General features: G+C 38.5%; 1 protein-coding gene across 1 annotated transcript in view; it reads right to left on the reverse strand.

Annotated features, from left to right (window-relative positions):
• sptbn5 (spectrin, beta, non-erythrocytic 5) overlaps positions 1-24163 on the reverse strand; it is a 28675-nt gene extending 4512 nt beyond the window's left edge. The window contains exons 1-51 of the mRNA XM_079833992.1: positions 23406-24163; positions 23182-23298; positions 22949-23106; positions 22601-22829; positions 20024-20658; positions 19500-19638; positions 19172-19398; positions 18821-18974; positions 18409-18609; positions 18095-18301; positions 17741-17879; positions 17502-17635; positions 17186-17389; positions 16945-17097; positions 16648-16778; positions 16302-16553; positions 15474-15761; positions 15160-15403; positions 14890-15029; positions 14676-14775; positions 14375-14545; positions 14129-14293; positions 13731-13957; positions 13374-13560; positions 12404-12604; positions 12214-12327; positions 11978-12135; positions 11757-11889; positions 10031-10176; positions 9722-9836; positions 9518-9628; positions 8475-8654; positions 7164-7367; positions 6893-7042; positions 6609-6713; positions 6314-6505; positions 6075-6230; positions 5761-5952; positions 5565-5660; positions 5065-5183; positions 4843-4957; positions 4286-4399; positions 3877-3998; positions 3596-3758; positions 3308-3496; positions 3132-3209; positions 2819-2991; positions 2087-2177; positions 1843-1989; positions 1611-1748; positions 1181-1447 (exon numbers count right to left, since the gene is read on the reverse strand). Of these exons, the coding sequence (XP_079690118.1) occupies positions 1181-1447; positions 1611-1748; positions 1843-1989; positions 2087-2177; positions 2819-2991; positions 3132-3209; positions 3308-3496; positions 3596-3758; positions 3877-3998; positions 4286-4399; positions 4843-4957; positions 5065-5183; positions 5565-5660; positions 5761-5952; positions 6075-6230; positions 6314-6505; positions 6609-6713; positions 6893-7042; positions 7164-7367; positions 8475-8654; positions 9518-9628; positions 9722-9836; positions 10031-10176; positions 11757-11889; positions 11978-12135; positions 12214-12327; positions 12404-12604; positions 13374-13560; positions 13731-13957; positions 14129-14293; positions 14375-14545; positions 14676-14775; positions 14890-15029; positions 15160-15403; positions 15474-15761; positions 16302-16553; positions 16648-16778; positions 16945-17097; positions 17186-17389; positions 17502-17635; positions 17741-17879; positions 18095-18301; positions 18409-18609; positions 18821-18974; positions 19172-19398; positions 19500-19638; positions 20024-20658; positions 22601-22829; positions 22949-23106; positions 23182-23298; positions 23406-23519 (8685 nt within the window). The 5' untranslated portion in view covers positions 23520-24163. The remainder of the gene's footprint in view (positions 1-1180; positions 1448-1610; positions 1749-1842; positions 1990-2086; positions 2178-2818; positions 2992-3131; positions 3210-3307; positions 3497-3595; positions 3759-3876; positions 3999-4285; positions 4400-4842; positions 4958-5064; positions 5184-5564; positions 5661-5760; positions 5953-6074; positions 6231-6313; positions 6506-6608; positions 6714-6892; positions 7043-7163; positions 7368-8474; positions 8655-9517; positions 9629-9721; positions 9837-10030; positions 10177-11756; positions 11890-11977; positions 12136-12213; positions 12328-12403; positions 12605-13373; positions 13561-13730; positions 13958-14128; positions 14294-14374; positions 14546-14675; positions 14776-14889; positions 15030-15159; positions 15404-15473; positions 15762-16301; positions 16554-16647; positions 16779-16944; positions 17098-17185; positions 17390-17501; positions 17636-17740; positions 17880-18094; positions 18302-18408; positions 18610-18820; positions 18975-19171; positions 19399-19499; positions 19639-20023; positions 20659-22600; positions 22830-22948; positions 23107-23181; positions 23299-23405) is intronic.

Here is a 24163-nt window from a genome sequence, read left to right on the forward strand (position 1 = left end):
CCAACATTTTTTGAACACTGATCAGTTTATAGCAAAATGGAAGAAGACGGTTCCTCGGCAGAGTGTGTGCACCCATGGCCATATTAGAAAGTAAGTTTCGGTTTCTGAAAAGATTAAAGATTTGTTTCGTCGGCATACACTTGATGAATGTCTCATAAAATGTTAAAAAATGTAAATGTCTGGGAGAAAGAGAAGCATAGACATGTGGATGAATCTGAAAAAGCATGATGAAAGAGCTCAGTTCAGTCTGGTTTTTGTGCCTCTCAGATGCCAGAGCACGAGTACTGAATAGAGCTTTCTTTTGCGTTTTTTCGCACTTAAATAGACCAATACACACAAAATGTCAATTTTCATTTTGGAAAGTATTCACGTAAATAAAGTTGATTATGTCTTAAGTGAACGTAAACAGTTGGGGGAATATCGGATGTGTATCAGTGTATAGGATTTGTGCATTCAGCCTTAAAATAACAGCAGCTTTGTAACTTTTATACAAGTATTTAAATTAGTTCAAGGTGATCATATGTGAGCATGTTGGACCATGATGGCTATAGCGTGCATTCATACAACAATGGAACAATAATAAAATAATGCATTGACATAAAAAAGGAAATTTACTTTTGATACTTAAGTACTTTTATAAGCAAGTACTTCTGTACTTTTACTTAAGTAAAAATAGTTTTTACAACTTTCACTTGTAACGGAGTAATATTTGACCAGTAGTAATTTTACTTTTACTCAAGTAATGGCATTGTGTACTTTGTCCACCTCTGCTAATGCGCCATTTAAATAACACAAAAAATACTGCGCTATTGACTTTTGGTCAATGGCGCAGTCATTTTCAGTTGCCTCAAAATAGCAACATGCCAACAATGCGCCTGAACACACCTCGTTTTCAGACCAGCACGCCCATGGGTGAACAAATGGGCACGGGTGCATTTGCTATTTAAACAACATGGCGCTGGACGTGAAAATGATAACTGCGTCATGCTGAAACAAGCAAAAAACACTTAATCACGCCTGATGTCGCATTGCGCAGGGTGTATGATAGGGCCCAATACCACACATGCTATAGGATTACATGTAGTATGACACAGCAATCATGTGGTGTGTTATGTTTTAGATAACTTTACTGCCATCGCAAAGCTCATGAATAGTCTTGAGAAATCATTGGGGTCTGAACAAAAACACACCTGCTGACCACCTTCCAAACTCTCTGCTGTATATTTTCTGCAAGGAAGTTGCCCTGAGAGCTGAAGTCTTTGGCTATGTCTACCAGCCCCTGGACCTTCTCCATGTGTGCATCTACCGTTTCTTCCAGACCCTGCAGGGCCTTAAGCAGCCTACTAACTGAGGCAAGGTCACCCCCGTAGTCCTCATTCTCCACTTCTACTTCCACTAATCCAAGCCACTCCTCAATATCATCCAAAGAGCGCTGAAACTGCAATGCCTAGAGGAAAACAGAGAAAAGATGATATTTCAGACCAACGTCAGTAAACCTGAAAGTCACAGTGTCTAATATTCATTGTCAGAGAACAATGTGTAAGCGCATCTCTACAGGATATCTGTCATGTAGAATCAGAAAAAAAGGCAGGAGTTTTAGCATGCTGTACCTGATATGCTTGCTGTAGACGTGACTTCTTCTCTTTGCAGTTGCTTAAAAGCTGGTCCCAGCTGTCATCAACATCCTTTATTCGTGGTTTTATCTTGCTTTTAGCAGGATGGCTGTATGCTAGCATGTTATCACCCTCCTGAGGAAACATTTCCACTTTTAAGTCTGAATTTCATACAAATACAGAAAGATTAAGAGAAATGTAGACATTCTTTAAGAGTCCAATGCCATACTTTTATGAGGGTCTGCACTCTGTTGCGGTTAGCCAGGATCTCTGCCTCAAAGCTATGGTGTTTTAGCAGCTTAGCCTGCAGGTTGATAGGATCTCTCCAGCTCTCATCAACAGCCACAGAGTTCTTCTCATTCAACCACGAAGAAACCTTTACAAATGAGAATTGAACTTTGTAAGAAAGAAACTGATGTGTAATAGTTCAGACTACGTAGATGTCATCGATTTTTTTTTTCTTCTTCACACACCTCATAGCTTCCTTCCATGAATTTCTGCAGCTGTAGTGATTCTTCCAAAGCTTTTCGTCTGGCTTTGCTCAATTCCAGTACTCTGTCCTTCCTTTAAGAAAGGAACTTAAACAGTACTTTATAATGTTCTTTATAATATGCACATTGCAATAATGTCAAATTAAAGGTTTTACTTTAAAATACATTTTAAATCATTATGTTTTAATAATCGTTTGTCATGCTTTAATATACTTAACATTCTAAAGCATATGTAAAGTACTTGATTTAATATTACATTTAAAGTTGATATATTTATATTTTAAGTACGTTAAAAAATTATATATTTGAAATGTACTTAAATGTATTGCACATGTGTAATTACAAAGATATTTTAATTTAAAGTTTAGCTTAAATTACTGTCATTACATATGCCAGTACACTTTCAAAGACAACATAGTAATTATGAAATACTTTAATGTACTTAAGTCTTTAAGTGGGTCAAGAGGCACTCTGAAGTTCAGCTTATTGCATTTAATATAAATTAACTATAATACAAATGTAAATTGTACACTATATTAAATGTTTTATTTAATTGCAGTAACATGCATTTAAGTGTCCGTAAAAATGACAATCAGTTTGCAGTTAAGTATATGCTTTTAAATATTATTTCTGTAATAAGTACTTTTTTTAAAAGTGTGTTAAAGTGTAATTCTTTTTTACAAGGGAAGTAAGTTTCGTTTGCTTACTGCATACCTGAGCAGAATAGCTTTAGTCCTCTTCTTGATGTTGTCAGAGTCATAGTGCTGTGCCTGCATGAGCTGTTGAGCATATCTGTCAACCTCTACCACCTGCTCCATCTGAGCTTCTAGAGAGTTCTCAAACAGAGCGTGCTTCCTCTGAAGTGCCTCCACCTCTGACAGTGAACCCTTAAAAAATGACAGTGTGAAACATCTTTCAGCATCCATTTCCAAATTACAGAGGATAAAACAACCAAGGGCATTTTTTTCTTGTAAGTTGAACTGTTACTGTGCCCTTTTTAATGCAGTCCAAGAATTGAACCTCTTACCCCAAGATCTTCATTGATCAAGAAAGCCTCCCTGTTACTCATCCAGCTCTCAGTCTGGTCAGCATAGCCCAGGAATATCTGCAACCAATCGATATCTCATTATGCTCCACATAGTACCTCACAAGAATAAACAGAACCTTAATGAGGCAAAACGACCTGCTGTTATCTTAAGTCACCTGGAGTTTCAGTGCTTGATCCAGAGTGTTTTTTCGGTCTTCCCAAGCTTGAGCAAGCTTTGTTTTGGCATCGTCCAGCTTGCTTAGGGCTTCTTTAATCTCGGCTGAATCGCTGTGGCCAGATTTCACAAGATTCTGTCCAAAACTTTTAACTGAATCTATACGCTCACTGCGAGCATCAATCTCAGCCTGCAATCATTAAATGTTGATACAGTATAACACAAGTCTGGTATCATCTAACAGTATGTATCAAGTATTGTATTTCTTGACAGAATTTTTTTTAAATACCTTCCAATTTTGGTGCTCTAGTATGAAACTCTCAGCTTCAGTCTTATTCTTTGGCAGGCCTTTCTTCGCCATCTCATCACTTTGCTTCAGGGACCAGTCCAACAGAAGGCGCTGGTTAGCTTTAAATAGTTGCAGCTGATGAGACTCCTGCAACCGTTCCTTCCTACACAACAACAAAGTATATTCTTTCTCATTTGATGTATATTTTATAGGACTTTTTACCACATATATCCCATTACTATTATTATAAATGAAGAATATAGCAACTAATGGCAGCATACCTTCGTTTGATTTCTTTGTCCAGCTTCACTAAAGCATTGTTGACCTCTTCCTGCTTCTTACTAAGTTTGTCAGACAGTTCACAATGTCTCCTCAACCGATCTTTAGTGTCCTTCTCAAGGGCCTGGTTTTACAAATTAGAGCAGTTGTGTTCTTTGTAACCCTTCTTGTTGTAAGCAGACAAGCTTTAGTGATTTACACTACAGCATATAATGCACCATGAATGGTTTATTTAAAGGCTTTTGTACTTACAGCACTTACTTCATTGGAAGGTGCTGAGAGTTTTTCTATAAAGCCTTTAACCACAAAGCTAGCACACACAATAGATATTGTATAGGACGTGCTACCCACAGTGCACTGATTAATATGGATGAATGTGTTCTTTGTATAACAGCTGTCCGGTCTACTCACAGCGCCTCTCTCCTGGATGACTCTGGCCTCCCTCTCCATCTCCTCGTGTCTGCGTATGAGGTTTTCCACACTCTCCACATCCACTCCACAGCCCTGTCCCTGGAGCAGTAGCATCTGTGGCCGAATAATTAAATTAAATTAAATTAAATTAAATTAAATTAAATTAAATTAAATTAAATTAAATTAAATTAAATTAAATTAAATTAAATTAAATTAAATTAAATTAAATTAAATTAAATTAAATTAAATTAAATTAAATTAAATTAAAATATTTTATTAAATATATTTAAAATATTGTTATATTCTAAAATTTTTCATTCTAACACTGTCTTTTCATCAAAATTAAAGACATATAAGCAGTTATGATCCTGTCGATTTGATAAATGGAATTCTTTGATTTCTTATATTGGGTTCCAAGCCAAAGTTGAGTTTTTTCCAAAAACATACAGCTCTGGAACAAAGTTAAGAGACCACTTAACATTGCAAAATCAATGTTAAGTGGTCTCTTAATTTTTTTACAGAGCTGTATAATATGATAGCTATACTCCCTCTCTCACCTTCTCTCCGGCTCTGTCCCGGACTTCCTCTAGCTCTCGAATCAAGGCGTGGACTTCTAGAGCTGCCTCCAGCTTCCTCTTATAGCTGCTCAGGTTGCCATGGAAATTACTCCATCTGTTGGGAAGGCGACAAGAAAGTCAAAACAAACTACAATATGAAAGATATAATAGTGTATTTTCTTAAATGAACATGGATCTCAGTTGAAATATAGGAGGATGTACCGTTCATTGAGCTGCTGCCTACGCTTTCTCACAGTCGCCAACTCTTCACTGTTCTGTCGCTCTAGCCGGGCTGCCAGAGTGTTGATTGTCTTGATGTGAGCATCATCAACAGTCACATTCTAAGGGATGAAAACTGCTTAGTGAATGGGTTACACTTTAGTATGGGGAACACATATTCACTGTTAACTTTTGCCTCAATAAGCTACTAATTACTGCTTATTAATTGTTAGTAAGGTAGTTGTTAAGTCTAGGTAGGATTAAGCGATGTAGAATAAGGTCATGCAGAATAAGGCATTAATATGTGCTTTATTAAAGTACTTTTTTCTTTAATATGCTTGCTAATAAGCAACTAGTTCATAGCGAGAACTGGACCCTAAAATAAAGTGTTACCCTAGAATGTTACTAAGCAATTTACTGTATACTGCCGTTATATAATACAAAGCCTGCAGTGTTTTTCTTTAAGTTAACATTTGCTAAATCAATCCGAACACCAGACTTACTCCAGAACCTGAGCCTCTGAATTCACTGAGCTTCTTCAGCAGTTGCTGACCATGTTCATAATCCTCTCCAACATCACCAATATTTATCATCACCTCCTATACGGCAAAGAAACAGTGAAACCAAACATTAACTGGTATACCAGTACTGTATTGTATATCAAGGAATGTTTTCAACCAATTGTTATGTTGTATTCACCTTTTGCCTAATCCAAACTTCAACCTGCTCCACTTTCTGTAGGAACTCAAGAAAATCACGGTTATCCTCAAGAACTTTTCCACGGGCCGCAACTGCTTGCTTTAGAGCCTCCCAATGAGAAATGAGCGCAGAAACGGTCTGCCGTATCTCTTTCGATTTTGGGTGCCGCATGGTCACCAGTTCATTTCCAGCCTTGTGACAAGTATGTGAAAAACTATGTTAAATATATTTATGAAGCCCAAAAGTAGAATACATAAATATATTATCTCTTAATGACTACTGAACCATCTTGTGACTTTGAGCCATTCACTCACCTGCTGGACAGATTCAATGATATTTCCATGGGCCAAAATCTCTGCTTCAAACACCTGATGCTTCTGCAGTATCTTCATTTTAGTCTGAAGGTTACTCATGTCCATTTTGGAGTCTTCTTGTATCTTATTCATACGGTCTGTGATCCATTCCTCTGCCTAAAATACAAATAAATATCACAAACCAACCCATTAAATAGCTTGTTTCTATCCGTTTAAGGTCACCTGGAAATGAGAAGTACCTCTGAAACATCTCGGCTGAAAATACAGAGAAGCTTCGAGATCTCAAGATCCTCTCTGCGTTTTTCAGACAGATCTTTGATGCGCTCCCTCCTCTCCTGGAGAGCTTTCAGTTTGTTCTTAATGTTGCTGCTTTTTTCTCGCTTCAAACCTTCTGTCCTTAAGCGCTCCGCTGACTCCTGAAGAGCCACCATCTACACAACATAATAAGATATTCTTTCATCTATACTTAGTCTGAAAATGTCACCTTGTGTAAAATGCTTCAGATCATACTATAGGCTGAAGAAGACAACCCACCTTGTCTTCCTGAGAATTAAGAAGTTTTTCAAAGGCTTCATGCCGTTTGATCAAAGTTTCTACATCATCCACTGTCGTTCCCAAATCACTATTCTTCAACTGGATCTGCAAAGAAACAGATGTTGTTCGCTTTAACAATATGAATGTCTAACTACAAACTTGATCCTGAAATAAATTTGTGAACTATAGATATATCTAATATTATATTGATAATATATATTTAAGAGGTCACCAGACCAGAATGTAAATGCAAGTAATTCCTGATAGTTTTCAGGAGCACTAACCTCTTGAGCGTTAGTGATTTTTTCCATGTACTCAGTGTCTCTATAAAACACCTGCTCCAGATATGTGTTCTCCAGACATTTCTGCTTGGACTGCCAGTTATCAGAAAGTGTCTCTTTCTCTTCTTGCAGAGCTTTAAGTTTCTCTTGGATCTGATGGCCACACAATGTTTAAACATGTATTTGGTATTTATTCAGCGCTGATGTCAATTTGATATTTAATATTACAGTTTGAGATATTGTAGTATAAACCAGATAATTTTGAGTTTCTCACTTCTCTAGAATTAGGTATGTCATGCTCCAGTTGGTCCTGGCCCATGGATATGGCCTGAGCATACGTCTCTTCATGCGCCACAATCTCAGCCCAGAGCTGCTGGTGCTGGAACAACTGCAGATCACAGGTAGCAACGTCTCTAATGGACTCCTCTGCCTTCATCCCACTCAGCACCTGGGAGCACCAGAGGGAATAATCCTGTGCCTGGAGAACAAGGCAATATAAAATGATTATAAATTACTTTTCAACCAATACTTTCTATTATTTTCAATTTATTTTTCCACCAAATAAAACCTTGGAGTTTAAAATCCTCTTTCATCCTATCCTCGGGTCACCCGAGGTCATTTTTACCCCAAAAATATGTATATTTTTTAATGTAAGTGTTTGGAGTGGTGCAAGACCTTGGGACTTTTGTCGCACTTGAAACACAAATACATACACATAAAATTACTGGAATTAGATGAGATGGTTGAAATGAAAAAGGTAAAATTCCCTGGCACATACATCTGGCACAATCCAGAACAAACACACACACACACACACACACACACACACACACACACACACACACACACAAATTAAGGCATGAGACTATAGAACATTCCCAATGCAGAACACACGCATACACACACCTAGGAATTCCCCTTTCAATTTAGTGAGAGGTCATATAACAGGGGGCAAATGTTTTTTTCTTTTTTTTTCATATCAATAAAAATCAATCAGTCAATGTGCAGACTGCACACAGATATGGAGTGGTTAGTTTTGCAGAACACCCCCCAACCTCACACAAATGTATAACAGCACATTTTTGAAGCTGTAGCAGCATTTTTGTATTTTCTAACTTGAATTATTACAATATCTGACACTTAAGTATATATAGAAAAAACAAAAAAATTGTCAAAATTACATCAAAAAATTCTAAAACTGTCATTAGGACCCAGGAGAACAGTTAATTTGCTCCATATATAGAGCTATAAGGCCATCTAGTGGCAAGAGTCATGAAATATCAAGTTATTTTCTTGGCAGAGACACCCAATGTGAGATATTTTGAGCTGAATTTACAGGGTTATGCATGAAATGGTGAGTTATTTTGCGTTTTGGTTGAAAGAATGTGGAGATTTAAGCACATAAATTATTATTTATTTATTACTTATTGACAATATAAAAAAAATCAACAAAAAAGATAAAAATTAAATGTATATAATTATAGGGCTTCAGGTCATTTTGACCCGCGAGGGAAGGATTTGTTACAAAGTGTAAGGGAGGGATGGATGAGGGTTAAAAATGTACAATGAACTGAGTATAGGCTACCGTGTTGAGGAACATGTAGCGGTCCTTAGCTGACTGCAGCTCCTCCTCCCTCTGCTCCATGTGCACTCGGAGACTTTCCCAGCTCTCCACCACCTCGTGCTGGAGCTCCTGCAACCCCACCCTCAGCTCAGGAGAGCACATGTCCAGAATGGCGTCAGTTCCATCCAACAGCTCCTGAAGCTGTAGAAAATCACAAAATCTAAACACTGACACTAAGAAAGAGTTCTATGTGAGCATTTGTTTATTGTTTCTTTTTTTTCTTTACTTATTTGCTAATTATTTCATTATTCCTTCCACTTATAATTTTTTTTCAAGTTATAGATTTTCACAGATCTCATATGCCGAGGAATTCGTCATTTGTAATATTTGAGTGTTTTGAACAAAGGAGAGATCGGAAGAGTCACTGAATCAGGTCATTCATGAATTGTTGCAACACCACACACCTTCTCCAGCACCAAGACAGTGCCACAGACGAATAGACTACATGTGATGGAAAACATCGTTGATAAAACTGTCTGACACACAACTTCAACCAGCAAAATAAATAAAAATCCATAATTTAACAGCAGACATCCGAGTAAGATGAGTTCAAATAACAGCCGAGTCATCACTTATTATTCTTATCTGTATAATGTTAAGGTATTAAAACACTCCATAAAAGAGTAATACAGTTTATTGCAGCAATAACCAACTTAATGGTGCACTCAGTAGTTTTTTACTTTGCATAAAAGCATCCATGCAACCCACTAGGTGTCAGTATAATGTTACTTCAAGATGATAGCTATTTCACCAGTGCATTTACTGAGCACACCTGTAATGAATGCTCGGTAACACTTTATTTTACAGTGTTTTTGTTACATGTAGTTTCTATAGTAATTATAATAAATGATGCATAATTACATGCAATTAACCCTAAACCAAACCTAATCTTAATCCTAACCCTGTAGTAAGTACAATATTACTCAATGCTTAAATGTATAATTACACTGTAACAAGGACACCTTAAAATAAAAAGTGCAACCAAATGCTCTCACTCTATGTACCTGTTGCTCTGTTCCAGCCAGCTCATGCACAAGAGCTTCATGTTTCCGTAGCTGTGACAGCACCCCCTTCAGATCTTTGGCTATGTCATCAGGAATGCTTTTGTACCTTTCCTGGTTCAAGATAAGTGACATGTAAGCACAAGGACAGATATGTTCATCATATTATTCAGCAGCATGACTTTATTGCACAGCTGGACCGGATACCTTTATCTGTCCTCGCGCATCAGTCAAATCTTTGTAGAATTTGTGACATTCTTCAGATTTACGTAGCTTTTCTTTACGATCTTTGGATAAATTCTGCAGCTCTTCCCATGATTCTCTGTCATTCATACAATAGACTTCATGTAAGTATAACTGTAAATGATATCTATAGACTGTAAAATTATGTTACTATGTAGAGGTCTGACATCACAAACAAAAATGAATTTGACAAAAATTTGAAATTACAGTATTTATTAATGTTAGTTTATATTATTTTGTTTATATATAACTTTTCTGATCACATGCCATTACCTGAGTAGATTCTGTGTTTCTCGGATGAAGCGGCTCTCGGGGTGATTGGTTTTGATGAGTTTGTCAGCCAACTCTTCACAGGTGTGCATCCTCTCCAGTCCCACCTCCAGCTGCTTTAAGAATACCTCAAATCTCCCACGCAGTAGCTATCATGAAACAAGAGGTGCTTAGACAGATCTTGATCACAGACAACATGCATAACGGTTTGTCTAATCCTGAAGAAACAGGAATAAATTAATGAATCATATTGAAATTTGAAGAATTTTAAGAGTTTGAAATGTGAAAATAAGGTTTTGCATATTTTGATGCCAAGGTCCATAAAGATATTAATAATTGCTAGGGGCAAATAATAAGTGCAAATAATAATAAGATTAAAGAAATAAAAAAAATGAGGAAATAATATGTAAATAATTCAATAATTGGCTTTTATATTGTCACTGTACTATAGGTAAAGAAACATTAAAATATTATCTGGAGAATATTTACTTAAGTTGATAAAGTGTTTTTTTTTTATACACACTTGCATTAATATATATATAAAAAAAAATATATATATATTTCAAATATAACATTAATATTACATATTATATACATATATATATACATATATATATATACATATATATATACATATATATATACATATATATATATACATATATATATACATATATATATATATATATATATATATATATATATATATATATATATATATATATATATATATATATATATATATATATATATATATATATATATATATATATATATATATACACATACATACACACACACACTCACACTCACAATAATATGCTGTAATACTCCATATAAAAGTCCATATAAGACTCCATTGAAAAGCCAGAAACTAAGCTTTTTTTTGCACAGTCCTATCTAAAGGGTCAATGGTGCCACCTGGTTATCAACTGTAAAAATGACAAATTTTACCTTTTCTGAAAAGGGAAAACCATTAACAATCAAAAATGTGGTTATAATGGAAGTCAATGGGGCAAAAACAGGAAAATGAGGGAGAAAAAATGTAAATCTGATGCTGCACAAAAACTAACAATGCATCAAAGCCAATGTTGTTTCTGATCTTTGACATTTCCGAGACTGTGATGAAAGGTAAAAAAAATCCAGTCCACAATTACATTTTATATTGAAAATAAGTCATTTTGTGTGTTTTTTTCCCCCAAATCAGTGACATCATTTATGAAATCGGCAATTAAAGAGTTAAGATCCTGATTAAAAAAAACAAAAATCAGGATTTGATCAGGACTAAGGTTGATTAATAGATTTATGCAAAACATTTTTTTTTTATATATTTATCCGATACATTTTTACAGCAGTTTATTTTAGTGGCTGTTTTCAGCCACGAGGGTAACAAAATGTTAGTGAATTTGCCCACAGTGTATCGTTGAGTTTGAGAAAAATTTCAAAATATGATTTTTTGAAAATTAAAATTTCATTTTCCCAAAATATGTGTAAAAATAAGATTTGTCACCAAAAATCATTCCATTTGCTGAAACACAGAGAAAGTTAGGGCCAAATTAAGACTCAAAAACACCTCGTAGTGGATGAAAACATCCCCAGGGATGCATAAGGGTTAAACACATTAACACATTTTTCTCTCAAAATCCTTGGACCCCAACAAATTAAAGTAAATATGCAGGACGATGACAAATCTTTGGACAGGTGGTCTGCCACAGATAGCTAATCTCACCAGTGCGTTTTCATAATCAGTCCCAAAGTCATTAGAAGCGGCAATCTGTGTCTGCTGAGCGATCCATTCCTCCAATTCTGCAGACTCACGTTTAAATTCATGTAGGTTTAGGGTCTCTCTAAGCCTCTGTTCTCTGTTGTAATGAGACATGTTTGTTTTAACACTGCAAAGAAACGTGATGGTGTGTATGTATGTTAGTTGTCCTGTTGTAGCTATTTTACCTGACTGTCGCTGAGTGCTGAACCTCACTTAGCTTAGCTTTAATGTGGTTGTAGGGCTTGTTCAACTCCTCTAAACCCCACACACGTACAGCCTGCTTAACGCTGGACTTGAGCTCATCTACTTGAGCAGCAAGTACCTCAATCCGCCCCTCCACTCCCTGGAAAAAACAAACCAGTATATGTTAACATGTTAAAGCCTTAAGCTATTGCATTAGCACAAGCCAAAGATTGCTCACCTCGTGCTGCTTTATTAGACTCTGAGTAGCTAATTCAGTCTTTCCATAATCAGTGCTGACCAAAGCTGATGTTTCTGACAGAAGCGTTTCCAGCTCATTGCAGTCAAGCAAAAGCTGCCCATCAGAAAAAAAGTGTTAAAACTGATGGCTTGAATAATTACTGGACCAAAAAACACTCCTACACTTTTACCTGTTCCCGTGTAACTGCCTTGTTAAGTTCACTGGACCGTTTCTCACATGACTCCTCTAACTCCTCCCACTCTGCAATCAACTGCTCGCACCTCTGTTGCACCTCCTGACCATTCCACTGATTGGACCGGGCCATGGCTCGCCCCCTGTCCAGGATTCGTTGCAGGTACTGGCTGTGGGCATTCACCTCTGCTTGCAAGTCCTGCAGGGGGTTTTGAAAGATTTAACAGTTATAATGAATACAGCTATTTTAGAAATAAATGTACAATCCTTCCTTTAAGTTAATAAATTCAACTACACTTAGCATTATAAAAGCCCTGAATCACACCCCTCTTTGGAATCTATTTTTGAATAGGTAATAATAATTTGTTTCATTTATATAGCGCTTTTCTGGGTACTCAAAGCACTTTACATATGGAAGGAGGAATCTCCCTCAACCACCACCAATGTGCAGCATCCACCTGGATGATGTGACGGCAGCCATATTGCGCCAGAACGCCCACCACACACCAGCTGATTGGTGGAGAGGAGACAGAGTGATGAAGCCAATCAGTATATGGGGATGATTAGGAGGCCATGATGGACAGAGGCAATGGGCAAATTTGGCCATGATGCCGGGGTTACACCCCTACTCTTTTTCCAAAGGACATCCTGGGATTTTTAATGACCACAGAGAGTCAGGACCTCGGTTTAACGTCTCATCCGAAGGACAGTGCTTGTTACAGTATAGTGTCCCTATCACTATACTGGGGTGTTAGGACCCACACAGACCACAGGGTGAGCACCCCCTGGTGGTCTCACTAACACCTCTTCCAGCAGCAACCTAGTTTTTCCCAGGAGGTCTCTCATCCAGGTCCTGACCTGGCTCAACCCTGCTTAGCTTCAGTGGGAAACCAGTCTTGGGTTACAGGGTGATATGGCTGCTGTAATTTCATCCCCAGCAATATTCATACACTCTTATATAATCATACCTTGTGTTTCTGAAGCAGGCTAACTGCCCCAGCCAGAGATCTTTCATAGTTTGTCGTATCAGCTACAGGGTGATGCTCTGATATCCAGTTTAGCTCTAGGTCTACATCATGGTAAAAGCTATATAGAGCCACATCTGCCTCTAACTGGCTTCGGCGATGATCCAAAGGTTTCTGTAAAGACTTAAATCTGGCAGATAAAACAGAGGTAAAGGCTTCTTAAAACATGCAGAGAAAGCAACTTCTTACAGTTTTGTATTTATTGACCCAGCATATTCTTATAATTGATCATCAATTTATTAGCTATTGTTTCCTTACAGGTAAGTTTTCACTATGAAAAAAATGTGTTAGAGTACTAACAGTTTCAGGTAAGTGTCGGTCTCCCTGAGAATGCGCTGAGAGTCAAAATGGTTGGTGGCCAGGTGTTTGGCACGGGTGACAATGGAGTTTATTTTTTCTGCGAGTTCTTGAGCTTCCTCCTCCAGCTGCTTGTGCTCCTTCAGGAGCTGTCTGCTTGAGCGAAGGTCATGGCCCCTGATTGCATTCTGTAGCATTCTCTCAATTGCCTCAATCTTCAATTTTGCATCCTAAAAATAAACAAAATAGACTTTAAAATATAGAAATTAGTGTATTTTTTTCTGTGTAAATTGTTAATTTGAAAGATTTAAGAATGACACAGAAACAAAAATGTGTTCTGCTTATACATTTCAAGGATAACTGTAATAGTCAACAGTAGAACAGAGCTTGAGAACAAGTACCTGAAGCAGCTCCATGAGTTGCTCCTGCTGGCCAGCCTGTCGTAGTTTGTCCCCTCTTTCTGTCATCTTCCCCTGGAGATCAGTCCACCTTTTGCGTACCTCTCGAGTCTTTCTCTGGATGCTCTGGCTGTTATAGTGATCCTCTGCCAACATCTCTTCTCCAGTCTAACCAAATACAATCCAATCATCAAAATGCACAAAATCATGGCATAATACATAGTTTGCTTGAAGAAAAGTAAACAGTACTTCAGTCAGTCTGTCTATGCGGACTTGATTGGCCTTCATCTCTTTTTCTGCCGCCTCGTGTTTTTTGAGCTTGCGAAGGATGTTGGTTGGATCTCTGTATGATTCATCCTCAGCAATCTCAAACTTCTCCTCCATCCACAGCAGCATCTCTTCTGCATCTCTTAAAAATTCCTATGCAAGGGACAGCATTTTAAAGAACTTTAGTTGTATAGTTTTATTGTCTGATAGCTACTAACACATTTTAACTTTCATCATTTATAAATTATGCTATCACATTCCAAAACATAAATTGAAGGTCTACCTGGTATTTTCTTGAAGCAAGTAACTCAAGCCTTCTTAATTTGCAACTTTCTTTCAGGCTTTTATATCGATCTTGAATGACCTTTGATCGCTGTTCAATTCTGGAAAGAAGGAATATGGCAGTCTTAACAAGATAATATCACTAAGAAACAAGCTATTATAATTTTTCAGTAATACAATTCATTATAATATTTAAAAAAATAGGCTATACTCACTCTTTGGCAGCAAAGTTACGCTTACTGATGAGCTCCTTGCTCTTGTCTTGAAAGAGGTTGATGGATCGCTCTAAAGCCTCAAGTAAAGCCTCAAGCTCTTCTTGTCGGCTCAGTAAACTGTGAACGCTGTCAACTGAGTCCTGTGCAGAAATGATGCATCAAATCTTTACAAATGTGTAGGTCTTCCTTTGACAAAAAGTGTGCTTGGAGACGAAATTAATGGATTTATTCAATGAATACATTAAAATAACAATCATATCTTTCATTTACCCCTAAGTCTTTGACTTTCAGTCTGGCCTCGTGACCAGAAATGGTGGCCTCTATGCGATCTGCTTCCATATTCAGCTTTTGAAACTCCACTCCTTGCTCAAGCCTTCTGTGGCGACTAGACCACAGTTTGCCCAGCTGGCTCCACTCGTGATCCAACTTTGTGAGTGTCTGCTGAACCTCTTTAGCTCCTTTCTCTCCAGATGCCGCCTCCAGAGACTGACCCAGCTTCTCCATATCGTTTAATCTGAAATAATTGTACTGTCAAGCATAAGCACTAAGTACGGATTGCAAAAGAAAGATCAAACACAACTAACTTTGCTTTCTGCAGTTCAATCTCTTGTTTCAGATCGAGGTTGTCCTTCAGCAGGGCTTGAGCAGATGCTACATCAGATCCGGTCTCATCTTCCAAAAGTTGCTCCTGTATTGCCTCAGCCCACAACAATAGGTCTCTGGTCTCTTTCTGAAAGAGTTGCAAGCGTTGGGCTTCCTCAAGCATCCGTTGCCTCTGAATGGCTTGGGCCTTCAACTGACGCAGAAGCTCTTCCAGAGCACGTACTTCTTCCATAATAGCGGCACTCTCTGCGGGACTACAATCCTGTTTCCTGTAGCATACCAATGGGACATACAGTTAACAAGCAAATTAATGAAGATTGATTTAGGTTCACTACCATATATAACATTCTCCTATAAGTTAGAAATAAGGCACCCACTTTATATTAAGTGTCCTTAACTACTGTGTACTAACATTTAAATAAAAAAATTGATACAATGCACTTATTGTGTACATACATGTTTTTACATTGTACTTACATTTTAATAATACCTGCATGCAATTACATCTGTAATTAATTTCTGTATTTACATTTATAATTACACTGTTGACACTTCCCTTACACCTAACCCTACCCTTAAACTTACCCATGCCACCACACCCTGTCCCTAACTTTACCCGTATCCCACCTCAATATCAGCAAAAGTGTTTTGCAATACAATATGAACACAGTAAGTACATTGTACTTATTTTTTGATGTAAGTACATAGTAGTTAAGGCCACCTAATATAAAGTGGGACCGAAATCAGAAATGTCAATAAATATTTTATCAAAAATAAGTGGTACTGCAATAATTTTGTAGCAAACCCACATCTTGGCCACACTTTTAAGGTACTCTATTTTTCTTTCCAGGGCTTCTATGTCCCTCTCAGCCTGGGCTTGTCTGTGTTCCTCAGCCTGTAGGGCTGACGGTGAGCTCCCTGCATCAGGTGTGTCAAGCTGGGATAGCCTGTCCTGGAGCTGAGCCTTGACATCCTGGCAGGTCTGCAGGAAGGACTTCACATCAGCAGAACTAAGCAGCTCATGAGCCATCTCATCCTTCAGTTTCTGAATGTGTTCCCACCTGGTCATACGAAGAAACGCTTTAAGGACCTTTTAACAACAGGAAAGTATGGTGGGATGCTACGGCTGCACAATGCCTGATTTTGCCCACATACCTGCGAGTTACGTTTCCAAGTCTAAGGTGAATCTCTTTTTTCTTGCTGTGCTGTTTTTTCACAAGCTCCTCTCCAAGCTTGGTAATGTCATCAAGCTGCTTTCTACCACTGGCTAGTTCAGTAAGAAAGTTCTGTGTATTGAGAAAGAAGTAGTGAGTGTTTTAAATCAAAATACCACCATGTTATCCTACATCGATTGGATTTAATTCTTCAAGCAACTTTATAAGATGCTCTGAAGGTTGTAAAGGATTCAAGCTGTGTTATTCTTCTCATTGTGTGTTTTCGGGGACAACTGACCTCATATTTGGCTTGTACAATCTCTAAGTTGTTGGTGTTTGAGCTGAAAGTGTTGAGGACATTTTCCTTGTCTCCCATCCAGGACTCAAACTCCTCACAGGCATTGTAGAACCTATGTAGTTGTGCAGTGTCATCCAGGATCTTATTTTTTGACTGGTGGGAGAAAATGTTCAAAATGATTTAAAATGGTAAAGAATAAAAGTTCCTTAGAAGGATGCTTGGTAAAAGCTTGAATATTCACCTGTGCTAAATTATAAAGACTGTTGAAATCCTGTTCCAGACTTCTTTGTGTGCTCTCTATTGTGTCTCTTTGGAAGTGTACATCAGGCAATGATGAGGCAACTATTTCAGCCGTACCACGGCGCATGGAACGAGTGCGGCGGGGGCGGCTCACTTTCCTTTTTGGACTCTCAGGTAGTCCATTCGTAGGCTCAGGTAGTGCTTCCTTGCATTAAAACACAAGCAAAAGCTGTCTAGTAGATGCAATTTTAAGAGAAGTTTTTATGGTTCATTAGATTTGAAATTCAAATTGAAATGAAATTGATAAAGAGTCTTACAGAAGATGGCAGCTCCTTTATGTATGTGGAAGATACTAGTTGTTCATTTCCTCTGCTGTCTCGAAGAAGCAACTTATCATTTTCCCTGCTGACAATTGTCAATATTTCTCCTCTGTCCCAGGTTAATTTAGGACCTGGAAAAATGACCAGGATGAGCTTGAAAGATAAACTAGTTTAAGGTACACACAAACCAGACCAGTAGCATTTATCAGATTTTAGCTCTAAAGGATGCTGTGTACCTCTGTATTTGAACCTAATCACGGCTTGTTCTTGTGGTAAAGCCTTGCTAAGGACACGTTTGTCAGCTTTTTTCTCCTTTTCATCTTCGCCATCTGATGAATCACTGTAGTGGACCATTCTGCTCTGCTGGGTTTCAGTCTTAAATTAATTAAAAATGTGTCAGTGCCACTGAAGCTGTATCCATAAAATTATACAGGCATTTTGTGTTTTATTCTAGCAATGATTTACATTTATAGCATAGCTATACTATTTTTCCCCATTACCCTTGAACTATTCAGACAGAGTAAGTGGTTTATATGTATTGTAAATTAAGTTTATTTTGTACATAATAGGCTGTTTTGGTCATGACTCACAGTAATAGGAGCAAGTTGAGCAGCACTCTTGGCCTGCTCACCCAGCCGTTTCACTTCTGAGGCATACGCTTCCATTTCTTTCTCCAGTCTTTGGTGACGCTGGAGTAGAGCAGTACTGCTGGCCTCATCCTTTCCATAATCCTCGTCAATGAGAAGTGGTTTGCGGTCATCAAGCCATGATCTGGCTTCGGTAACGTCTGCAAAATACTGAGAAAAAGGAGGGATGGTGTTTAAAACACATTTTTAACCCAACCTTGATTCACTGAATCATAATTTCTCACTTTCCATTCAAAACAACCAAGTTTGGTTTCTACCTGCTTGATGACATTGGCTGCATGCAGCCTGTTCTTTCGGATAGTGACTTGTTCTTTAAGTTGCTGCCATTGTTTCTGAAGTGTCCGAATCCACTTTTGGATGTCACTCTCATTGGGGTGTCTCCCCCTGCACAGCTCTTGGCCTCTGGATAAAACCCCAGAGCACAGAGATTCCTGTGATTGAATCTCTGCCTCTAAAGCCTGCAACACACATAGCCATTTTTGCTAATCTTAGTAGCTCTGATCCAGTCACATTGAGGTTAAGCAACGTTAGTCCGTTGTCTTTCATAGAAGTGCTTAACACAGCATTAAGTATCAATAAACATATATGTAGTTAGTGATAGATAGATCTAAAAATGTAAACAGTAATGTGTTTCTTTGATTCTTAAATTTTGTATGGATGGCCACATACCTTGTGTTTCTGAATGGCCTGCTGAATTTGACTGAGGTCTCTCCCCAGAGATGCAGCCTGTAAGAGGACCCATTTCTCATATATCCATGCTTCTACTTCTTCACAATCATGGAAAAACTCAAAGACCTTCAGCTGTCCCTCAAGAGCTTTTCTCCTTTTTTGACAAGAACAGACAATGTCATAGCTGTACAGTAAATGCCCATAGTCGTTTTTTAAGATATGTTTCTAAGTATATAGTACTAGTACAAGTGAGATTTTTTTTATTTTGTACTCAGTTTAGAATCAGTCTTACAAATGTCCCCAAATAACATGGCTTCTTATACAATCAGATGGGTGGTTTAAAGAGTTTACCTGTTCTTGCTGAGACCCAGTAGGGTGTTGTACTGGCCATTAAGATCTTTAATTTCTCTCTGGACTTTTGTGCCACTTTTGTGTTTAAACTTTAAGGCACTGCTGCTGCTGACTGCATTCAGAGTTTCTCCAAGTGAGATGATCTGAGTGTCTAGCAAGTCCTGCTTTTGCAGTAGGGCTACCACCTCTGGCAGCTGTTTTCCTATGTCAGAGGAATCCACCTGGGTCTTCAAGCAGGAGCGAAAGCAGTTTTTGATATATTCAGAATTCATAATGCTCAGTGATAATGTCTGTTTGTAGTAAAAAGCAATGCATATGACCCAATCACCTGCAATTCCCTGAGTTCCAGAGATATTAACTCAATGTCTCTGAGGACAGCAAATGTATTCACAGCATCTCCCACATATTCTTTCTGCTGTTGCAGAAGCTGCTGCAAAGTTTTCCATCGGTTCATGATATCCACCTGCCTGTAACACACAATACATAAGCACATATTATCAATGATTATTTTGTATTAAATGCATCCACACACCTTTAAATTGTTCGATATCCACATTCCTAAGGATTAACAAATGTTTCTAATGACTCAAGTTTAGCCATGTATGTCATGCTAAACTTTTTAGTCTGCAAAAAAGCAATAGCCCAAATGGAGAGAAAAAACCATTGCATTAATAAGAACCAAAAACAATTTGTATCAAGGAAATGTTATTTTATAGTGCCAGATTCAGTGAAAATGTTTTTTACTGGGAATGTTTTTAATATGTCTTTTCTACTGCATAACAGATATGAAAAATAGCCGTAGCTTGTATCAGTAAGTGATTATAAAATACCTGCAATTATTTGCCCCCTCACCTGCGAATCACTTGTGCCTTGCTGTGGTAGTTATCTCTCTCAATGGCAGCAGCCATTTCACTTAAAGCACGGAAACGTGGTTCACGAGCCAAAACATCTGTTCCCAGGGCCTCCAGTCTACGAGCCGCTGTCTCAGCCTCCTCCAGCCTTTGTATTCCTCCCAAGTCTTGTTGTTGGATCAGTTGCAGAGTGTCCTCTAGGTAGCTCTCCCTAAGCGTAGCCTTACGGCCAAACTTCTGTGCCAACTGTTCCAGCTGTTCCAGCTTTATCAGCGCACACTGGAGATCCCGCTCTCGCTGGTATTCTGCTCGCTCTAGCAAGGTCCAATTCCTTTCGATATCCCCCAAGGACTTGCCTTCTGGAGGAATATAGTCCCACTGGTTGTTTGCCCTTAGTTTGGTTCGCAAGTTGAAGAGGTGAGCCTCGATGGTCCCCCGTTCTTGGTACTTCGGAGGCTTTTCAATAGTGCGGTATGTCTTGAAGGCAGCCACCAGATGCTGCATTTCTCGCAGGGAGTTGGGGAAGGAGCGGTCATTGAGCTCCCCCACCTTGGTCTTGATCCAGCGTAGTAAATCAGACATCATGCTCTCATACAGGCCCTTCATATCATCCAGCTCTTTCAGAAGGTCCACAATCTGCAGGCAGAGTGACGGTCAACAGAAATAATCTATATATTTTTTTAGAAAACACTGATGTCGAAGCAAATTCAGCAGGACAGTTCCGCATTAAACCATATAGTTAGGATACTAGATGTCATTTTTCTTTGAAATACAAAAGAAGATATCTTGAAAAAATTTTGTCCATACAGTGAAAGTCAATGGTGTCCAATGTTGTTTTGACCCCCACTGACTTTCATTCCATGGATAAAAACAGTTAAATAATTCCACAAATGAATTTCTTGAATGTTCCATAGAAGAAAAAAAGTAATACAGGTTTGGATAGGTTTGGTTTTTACAAACCAAAAAAGGTAATAACCACTATATTAAAATAAGAAATATATATATTTTGAAGTTCTATTGCATTGAAGGATGGGTGATTTGGGAAAATTTTTGTTCAACAGCTACACTACATCTATCTACTTAATACACACCTTTCCCACTTCTGGAACACTCCTTTTCGGCTCAATAATTGTGTGTCTCATGTTCTGCCATCGCTGCCACTGACTGCTGACATAGCCACTGAAAGCCATTGTCATGTGGTATCCCAACCGTGTCACACCTGAGAGCTGGCAGTCTTACCATAAAATGAACACTGAGTCTTGACATCTCAGAGCCTGACTGGGCTTATCTTGGTCCCATCCATCCATCTGACGAGATCTGTCTGTCATTGTTTAATACACTTTTGTGACAGCTAACACTACTCCACAGCTGTGACCCAGTCAACACATACCAGTATTTCTATTCACACATGTGAACATAGTGGTGAGTGAAAGTGTCATACTGCACAGGCAGAACAGGACACTTCACGCCCCTGTTTTCCTCCATATGTATCCTGCCGGCAAGTTAATGGCATCGCCTGACCTCTGAGCTCTTGTTTGCTGGATCAACTCCTCCTGCTTGTCAAAGAGTATCTGAGGACGTCTTCCTCCATATTGTCAACATTATCCGAAAAGCTGTTTCTTGACAATGCAATGCAGGCAACTAACTCTCTCCTTTAGCAGAATTTACAGCCCAGAGTTGCACTGATCTGATTAAGACCAGGGCTCCTCCTTTTGACCCACAGTCAAATCCACTAATCCTAAAGAGTCCCTGAGATTAGAGTCCTCATTCAACACTGCAGCTACAGTTCATACTTTCACAAACAGAGGGTGCCAGTGCTTGACATTTCCCAAAAAGCTTCTTCGTGCTCATTTGATATTGCTGTCCTAGTGGACCAAAGAAAAGTGTATATCTTTGTAAATAATTACATCAATTCCAAGCCAAGCTTTAGGGAATAAATCTTACATATTACTAATAACCATTTTGGAATTAATGCAGGTCAAATAACTTGCTATTACTATTATTTTAAGTAAGTTGCAAATATAGATAAGTCTTGGGTCCCTCCTTCTGTATAAATTTATGGGATGTTTTTGCCTGTTTTCGCCAGGTGAATGTCACAAGTTTGATTGCTTAGAAACATTATTGCACTCCTCTTCTCAACACACCACAATATTTGAGGTATCAATAATGTCCTTTTCATTCCACATTGTTTGTGATAAGGCGAAATGGAAGATTTGTAAATTCTATATCTATTGTCTAAATGCATGTTATTGATTTTATTATACACAATGGTGTACTGACAGACAGCTCACTGATGACATATGGATGACAACTTCTCCAATCATTTTGTCCACATAAACCTGTCCATTTCTTACAACAGACTGCAAGATCACATTCTACCTCCATCCAATCAACAGCCAATGAATAGAACCAAGTCCCTGTCCTTTTTTTTCTTCTCGATTACCCATTTCACTCCAATGTACATCAAAATATGCAAGAAAAGATCCGTCTCTACTTCTGCTATCAAAGTATGAGCAATAGTAATAGTGATGCTTGCCATAGCATTTTACAGTTCTTTGAACTGTGTCTGCTAACTAACCTTAGCTATCCTCTTCTGGATTGTCTGGCCCTGCTTCATTTTGGAGAAGTAGTGGTAATACAGAGAGACATAAGTCATGATAGACTTCTCATCGGGATGGGGAACCATGACGTCTTCCACATCCAGGAGCTGCATTATACCAAACTCATCCTCTGCCAGAATGAAAGCATGGGTGAGGTTCGTCTTTGGATCTTCCTGGCGTAGTCGGTTGTAATCAAAAAGATCCGGCCTGGAACAGTGTTATCATAAAATCATGAGACGGAATTTATTGAAAAGGGACATGAAATACTGACCTTAGCCAAATTATGTTTCTTATCAAAAGAGAGTGCTATCCACTCCAAATACTACCGATGGGCGTGAATAAGAGCATTGAAGGCCAGTCCATCTCTCCAGCTGCTTGAGAAGTCTTGCACATTGACATTGTTGTAACCGGCTGTCTTGCGCTGACACCAGATCAATAGAGCTTCTTTAGCCGAGCGCCGTGCAGCACTGGCATCACCGCCAGCCTGAAACCAAAACAGAATGTAAAACAGAGCGATAAACACATCTTTTGATATTAAGAGTGTCTACAGGGGCCTTACCTCAACAATATTGATGGCTCCAATCTGGAAGCGGAGAATGATGATCCAAATGAGCCCCAGGATCAGGGTTCTGTCTCCATCCACAACATTTTCTGGACCAATCAGATCTACACGGATCTACAGGAAGATGAACAGAGAGAAAACGGATAACCTATGATTATAAAGTACATCACTTGAAAAAAGCCAGATTTATTTTGAATTGCACTTCTTTTCTTTCAGTGTACCTTGGTTTTAAGGAAGGCAATGGCGTTGCTGTTGTTTTCCAGGCAGTGAACTCTTAGGGTGCGTCGACTGGGAGTGGGCAGTTTCTCCCCAGAGATGAGCTCCAAAAGTCGCATGAGATGCACACCAGTTCTTAGTTCAGTAAATACATCAGTCAAGGCAACCTTTTCCTTTAAAGTGCATGCACATTAAAAGAGCATTACACACATTTCAACCAAGTTTATACAATCAAATAATCATAAAGTGGAAAGACAATAGAAGTAGGTGACAGTGAAATTCCTAAATCCAATAATTGCATTTGTTTTAGGCCATTTAAACCAGTATTGACATGAAAAAAGCAGCTGGCTTTGTTTTAACATTGTGCTTGGCTTATTGCCACTGTATTCCACTATGACTTGACTCACACAAACTCCTCTCAGTAAAGCCATACTGCTCTCAGCTTTCAAGCAAGAGCATTGCAACCACTCCCTAATCCATGTGTTGTGGGAATCTGATGTCTCTGAACAGATCTGCTTACTGCCTCCAATAGGCTCTGCTTATCCAGGGAATGAACGGAGGGAGATTAGAGCACACCCTGCTCCTCTGGTAGGTCCTCAGAGATGTAGTTCATCACTCAAGAAGAGCAATGATAAAAAATCTGCTTGCAATTTTGCAGCTTTCATAATTGCTTTTACAAGCAAGAGTGATGCTATCGGCTAACTGCTAACTTACATATAACTGACTGTCGACTGGTAAAAGGAATGCTGTATTTGAGTGGAAC

The sequence above is a fragment of the Gobio gobio genome (assembly GCF_949357685.1).
Source record: "Gobio gobio genome assembly, chromosome: 13".
Lineage (NCBI taxonomy): Eukaryota > Metazoa > Chordata > Actinopteri > Cypriniformes > Gobionidae > Gobio > Gobio gobio.